Source organism: Styela clava, chromosome 10 (assembly GCF_964204865.1).
Source record: "Styela clava chromosome 10, kaStyClav1.hap1.2, whole genome shotgun sequence".
Classification (NCBI taxonomy): Eukaryota; Metazoa; Chordata; class Ascidiacea; order Stolidobranchia; family Styelidae; genus Styela; species Styela clava.
In genome coordinates, this window is record NC_135259.1 from 4,342,133 (window position 1) to 4,349,162 (window position 7,030).

The window sequence follows — 7,030 nt, forward strand, 5'->3', positions numbered from 1 at the left end:
TGGTGCAGCAGTGATGCTAGGTAGAAGAAATGGTGTGGCGGCGAAGCTCAAAGAACGTATACCACATTTAGTACAACAACACTGCGTTGCACATCGGGAAGATTTGGGCATAGCTGATACATGGAAAGAAGTGAAGCTATTGCAAGATATCGAAACGTTAATGCAAACTATTTATTCCATGTTTCCTCGTTCTACAACCAACTGCTGTAAATTTCAAGATATTGCTGCAGCTTGTGAAAACGAAGCGATTGCTTTTGAAACCACTTAATGAAGTTCGATGGTTGTCACGTCACTTTGCTCTGCAGGCCATCATTAAAAACTATGATAGATTGATTGCATATTTTGGAGAGATGAAATCTAATGACCCAATTTTTAAATATTGTTTTAAAAAATAATGGAGTTCATATAGCTTTGGAAGTTTTAAATGAGGTTTTTGAGCAACTAGCTGCTTTGTGTAAAAATTTCCAAAGACAAGGATTGACACCGATTGATGCACAGAATTTTGCACATGCAAAAATAAATAAACTACGGCAGAAGTATCTTGGTGACACAACATTTTGGGGTGAAAGAGTGGATAATTTGTTAGCTAGAATATCTGAAGAAGAAACTGCCACTTTTGACTCTGAAGGACTGCTGGACTTTATAAGGCTCTTATGTGATCATATGGTAGAAAGATTCCCAGAAGGAGAAGTGCAAGACTGGGTAGCTTTTGATTGTGCTGCATTGAAATCCCCTTGCTATCACCGAAATTAACGTTCTAAATTCTAAATTGATCAATACACAGATTTTAAATACGCAATAGCTGAAAAAATTAAGGCTGGAGTTGTAAGCACTTTTGCTGATTTGATAAACTTTACGTTTCAGCATGAACAGTTCAGAAGAGAATTGGCCAAAACCAAGCTAAGAAACAGACTGGGAGAAAGGCATTTGGACATGATAATTAGGGTCAAGTCTTATCAGCGAGATGGATGTGTTATAGACAAGGTGAAGGTTTATGAAGAATGGGTCAGCAAGAAGGATAGACGTGAGAAAGTTGGTTAATGGAAGTAAAGAAATACTGTAAAACATAGGTCCTCGACCCTTTATAGCAGTGTTTTTCAACCTTTTTCCAGCCACGGCACCCTTTTTCGATTGAGAAAATCCCGCGGCACACCAACATCTGAAAATGTGGCAAAAAGACCTAATATTCACAATATGCTATATTGTTCATATGAGTTTTTTTAAACATTGAAGAAAGATGTCGAATTGGACAATTCCAATATTAAACAAATAAAAACAAGGATAAAAAGTATTTCACAATCGTTCATATTTATTATTCTCACTCAGTGTGAAACCTGGGGCTGTTTGGATGAAGACAGAGCAGATATCCTGGCAGGAATCGATGAAAGGCACACACGAAGCTCTTCATCAACAGCCCTATGTCTTTCTCTGTTTTTAGTTTTTATAGCAGTCAGGCTTGAAAAGCTCACCTCACACAGATATGTTGTGGAAAATGGGAGCAATGTCAAAATAGCTTTGTGGGCCAGCATGGGGAACTCTTTGGCAGCTGCCAACCAGAAACTGTCCAAAGGTAGATCAGCAAAGCTTAGCTTGAGACAACGATCTTGTTTCAGTTCAGTTAGTTCCTCCTGCTCCTGCAAAGTCATGTCCATTCCAAAAGCTGATGCTGAGCTGAATGGATCCCTAACCCAGTCAACTCTGTGGTGACTGAAGAGAAATAAAATGATATCTTCTGCTCAAGAATTTTCAAATGTTTAACTATTACCTCACACAGTGCAGCAGTATTAACACCTTGACATTTATTGGTGAGTGGGAACATTTCAAGATTGCCATTTCCCACATGTCGCTGCCAGAGTTGCACCTTGGAACGGAATCCATTTATTTTATCTGTGCTTGTAAGTAGGTTTTCATTTCGACCTTGCATTCGTGTGTTCAGTTCATTCAGATAATAAAAACTATCTGCCAGGTATGCCAGTCTTGCACAACACTCTTCACTTGCAAGCAGCTTCGTGTACTCGGACCCCTCGTTCGTCAGAAACACTTTGGGTTCCTCTCGTAGCTCATACACATGGGTCAGCACCTTGCCGCGCGACAACCATCGGACCTCCGTATGAAACAGCAAGGCTTTATGCTCCGCTCCCATTTCTTCACACAAAGCCGCAAATATGCGAGTTTTCAGAGGTCGTGACTTTACAAAGTTTACCATACGCACAACATCATCAACATCTGTCGGTAAAGTCTTGCCTACGAGGGCTTCGCGTTGTAAAAAACAGTGAGTTATGATCACATCTGGGTTTTTCTCCTTCACTCTGCTTACAAAGCCTTTGGTGCGCCCAACCATGGCTGCAGATCCATCAGTGCAGACACTCGTGCAGTTTTCCCACGTAAGTCTTCCTTTTTCTAGATATTCTGATGCAACGCGAAAAATTTCCTCTCCCGTTGTTTTTTCTGGCAAAGCCTTGCAAAATAGAAAGTTTTCTTTGATTGTGTCTCCATCCACAAACCTCACATTAGCCAAGAGTTAAGCATGCCCACTAATATCAGTAGACTCATCAAGTTGCAAAGCAAATTTATTACCGATACGGATCTTGTCCAAAACAACACTTTCTATGTCTGCAGACATCTCATTGATGCGTCTGGAAATTGTGTTATCTGAAAGAGGGACTCTGGCTATTTCTTTGGCCGCTTCGGGCCCGAGCATTTCAGTTACAATGACTTTGCAGGCGGGAAGTATTAATTGCTCTGCCACAGTGTGGGACTTTTTTGATTTAGCCACAAGTTCAGCTACGTGATAGCTAGCTTTAAGGGCTTGGAGTATTTGGTTGTATTAAGACTCTCTCTAGACATTCTCCGTTTAAGTTTTATAGCCTATCGTATGCGGAACGGAATATCAGACCTACAGGTTCGGTACCGGTACTGGTAGCTCAGTACGTAAGTACGATACTGGTACTGGTGCCGGTACTATTAGATTTGTATCTCGTGATATCAACATGATCAAGGCCCATCCACCGGAATTAAAGAAGTTTATGGATAAAAGATTGGATTTAAAGTTTGTGTTTGGCAGTCGTCGGCTGCGGTCGCATTTTTGAACGGCGCAGAAAGATTAGATTGACAACAATGAACCAGCACTTAAGGAATATCAACAAGTAAAGGCCGAAATATGAAATTACATGGCAGCATAAAGGCAACATACGGACATCATAACAGAATCGAAAGATGAATACAACAGGGATTGATTCAGATATTTTATTTTGTGACAAAGAGTATGATATACTGCTATTTCTAGAAATTCCGCTTGAATACTGAGTATTCAACTATATATGTGTAAATAGTTTGCAGTGTAACTTACAGTGTAACATTTTTAAACATTCATTTAGTGGCATATTTTTGATTTGTTCTCTCTGTGTGTATACCGGTACTGTTTTAACAATGTTGGCCACGTCAATGTATCAATTAGGCTACAGACCTGCTCACGTGTGATTAGTGTTTTTTCTAATAATTGCTTTTATGAGTGTCCGCACACCGAATTTGCCGCCATGGTTTTGCGTTTGTTTGTATATTAAACCACTTATCACCTTTTCCGCAATGCCCAATTTAGCAATCAGTGTAGTTTTTCGTGGCTTGGTTTTTCTTAAAGCTTTCATGGCTTCATGAGTATGACAATCGTCGCAAATTTATTACATTCCACTCCCCACATTATCTTTGCATGAGGTTGTAGGTATTGATTATTATCAACGTAATTGTTGAAAGAGAGTACAACAGCCCGAAAGTTTATTACTATCGTGTATTTTGTTTTTTAAGTTTGGCCCAAGCCTCATTTAATTGGGCTTGTGTTTTTGTGTGCGTGCTGGTGGGCAGGCACATGAGATACTTCATGTTTTAAACTTTTTTGTAGGTTTTGCCTGCCCTCCAGAATTCTCCATTTTAAATTTAGGTTTGTTATGGAGTTTTCGAAATAAACTATCTATCTATCTATCTTTCGCGTTTACCTTTGCGGTTTTTCTCATGAAAGTGGCCTGTTTCTTTGTCTGATCACGCAGGCGAACAAAATAATCCACATTTTTGTTTTGAAGTAAAGGGTGTTTAGTTTCAAGATGTCGTTTGAGCTTGCTTGGAACCATAGCACCGTTGGAGAGCGTTTCACCACATACCAAGCACAATGGAGTCGGTGCCGTTGCATCTCCGGTACAAGTAAATCCAAATGAAAGATAGTTTTCGTTGTATTGTCTTGTCTTTGCTTTCTTTTCACCTCCACTCATACTAGGGCCCGGATTTTGTCCAGGGTCCAGTACAATGTCCGCATTTTTTTTTTCAAAAATTTCTCCATCACAAATGCAAAGCGCAGCCAGGAAGAGCGGGAATGACCTTGAGTCTGAGTCGGTCGAATGCGGGCTCGTATCACGTGACATCTGTATGACGTCACAATTACCTGCCGCTGCATCCATGCTTGTAAATCGCCCACGGTTGCTGCCACCTTTTGATATGGAACAGTACTACATGATTGTTCTACCGGGCACAACACCTCATATACACACAAATTGGAGAATTTCCCACGGCACCCCTGACAACATTCTACGGCACACCGGTGTGCCGCGGCACCCCGGTTGAAAAACACTGCTTTATAGCATATCGTCCCCTTACATGTGATAGAGCTAACGTTTCTTTTTGAAAAACATTGCTCCAATTGTTTCGTTTTTTTTTTTTTCTTCACTTTTATTTGAATTCAAATAAAACCATCTGTTACAATCAGTTTCATTTATTATTTTCCATGTATGTTCATTGTTATCTACTGATAACATATAGCCTTCACTAAAGCATTTACAATATATAAAAAAACTTATTGAATAACCAAAATTTTCTTAATAAGCCCACTTATTACCCGGTTAGAACGCCAAAATTTCTGCGCACACATACTACAAAAAATTAGAGGAAACATTGCTCTCGTGTCTATAGTAATGTGTATTACCTGCTTTGGTGGTTGATTCCCTATAGGCCAGGGGTGGGCAAAGTTTTTGTGCTCGCGTGCCAAAATCGGCTAAATTTGAAGACAAAATTCTTCTGCGTGCCGACCAAAATTATAAACAATGCTTTGCTACTTTAAAAGCAAAAATACACAAAAACAAACCTTTTAAACGTGTACAGACAGATTCACTATTCAGAAAAATATCATCAGTCTGTCAGTCCGACAAATAGATTTGATTACTTTTCTTATCCTATACCAGTGATACGTTTGCTGCTGCTTTATTACACTTTATTTTACGTTGGGTTTATATTTTGCAACTTTCAAAGAAATACACGAACTACTGGCTTCATCCTTCGGGCTACTCCTTTTACGAGACTTTCACAACTGAGATCATAGATTCAAGCGTATGTGTGTTTAAAATGTTTTTTCTTATGAAACGTTTATTTTGCGGTGACGAATAAATGATGATTGATTGATTCGAATGAAAACATGGAGAAAAATGCAGTTGCAAAGTTTTTAGGACACTAAGAATTTTCGGGAATGGCATCCCAATCGCGCAATAGTTCGTTGTTTGCACTTCTCACTTGTATTCCCTTCCCTTCCGAAATCAATTATAAGTTAGCAAGTAACTAAATAAACGAGAATATCGGTCAGAGATCGAAGACTTATCGATCGAAAGTTAGGGGATCCCCCAAAACAGCGCTCTTACTCCATAGTGACACCTTGTGTCCCATCACTGATTAATCAATAACTCGCTAATTATACGGCATAATACGCCCAAAATCAATAGGATTCTGGTCCGAGATATGATGAATGCACATGCAAAATCTGGAGCCGATTCAATCTCGTTTTCGTAAGATATCGCGTGCATCTAACAGACATACACACAGACAGACAAATACCTATTAACATACTTATCGATTGAAATCGATAAGTAAAAATCAAGCGGAAATGAAGAAAAAGGGTGGCATAAACGAACTAAATTACGTAAAGTGTAGTCAAATGAATGCTGCGCCCTTTTCGACAAAATTTCTCGAGAGCTCACTCATTTGTTACGTCATAATATATTTGTAGCCATATGCCACGAAAGGACAAAAATAGTTTAAATACGATAATACCGGATTGTTAACGAACGATCATGAATAAATGAACACCTAGTTTCAGCAGTCTTGAAATTTTCTATCTGAAGGAGAATGAACCCGTTTCCGAGACCTCGCTCGCGTGCCGAATAAATGAGCTCGCGTGCCAGGGGTTGCCCACCCCTGCCCTAGGCTATTATGCCGCTGAGAACCAGGCTGCTTTTGGCTTGGGTGTGACCGGTCGCCGCTATGGTGGTCTTTTGTAACTGCGTCAGAAACTTCATTCGGAGTTCTCATCGAGCCTGTAGCGAATATCCCGACATTTCCGGCTAATCCGACTCCACGCTCATTTTCGACACTTTTAGTTTGTCATTGAATTTCTCCGCCTTTCGTAGAGTGTATGCGAGTTTCCCAATTGAGATGGGGATATTTACTCAGTCGACTTCCCCTAGTGGTTTTTCCGAGCTCGTTTGAGGTCTTTGCTCGCCGAAATATGTCCACTGATCCACGACTACACTTTTGTTATAATGTACGTATAAAAAAACATAACGGTCCCAGTCCCCGGACCTTTTAAATGCATATTTATGTATGCCAATAAAAATGTCAAAATGGAATTTTCATCGTTGAAAACAATATCATATCAAATAAATAATCTTCAATACGCATCTTTATACAGTGCATATCATACATACAGTAGGCTACTTTATACGGCGCTCTACAAGTATGTGTACCAATATGAAGGTAACTATTTTTGTTTTTGAGGAAAATCGGAATAAAATTGTGCCTAACCCTAACCTGGTACACATACTACGGCAGTACCCTTTATACAGTACATATCACAGAAGTCAACAACGAATACCACAGCGCCCATCTTTCATGCTGCGTAATAACAACGAGTATTGTCAAATTATGTACTCGTTGCTACATACTGTTGAGGCATACATTTGGGGACTCCTTTGCAAAAGACATTCGCATCTTCGTATCATAT

General features: G+C 39.6%; 1 protein-coding gene across 1 annotated transcript; it reads right to left on the reverse strand.

Annotated features, from left to right (window-relative positions):
* Positions 1-1,322: 1,322 nt before the first annotated feature.
* On the reverse strand, positions 1,323-4,445 carry LOC120341123 (zinc finger BED domain-containing protein 5-like). The gene is made up of 3 exons (XM_078117155.1): positions 3,990-4,445; positions 1,773-2,458; positions 1,323-1,707 (listed from the first exon to the last, which is right to left on the reverse strand). Exons 1-3 carry the CDS (start codon positions 4,443-4,445, stop codon positions 1,323-1,325), a joined length of 1,527 nt encoding a protein of 508 aa, XP_077973281.1.
* Between the last annotated feature and the right edge of the window lie 2,585 nt (positions 4,446-7,030).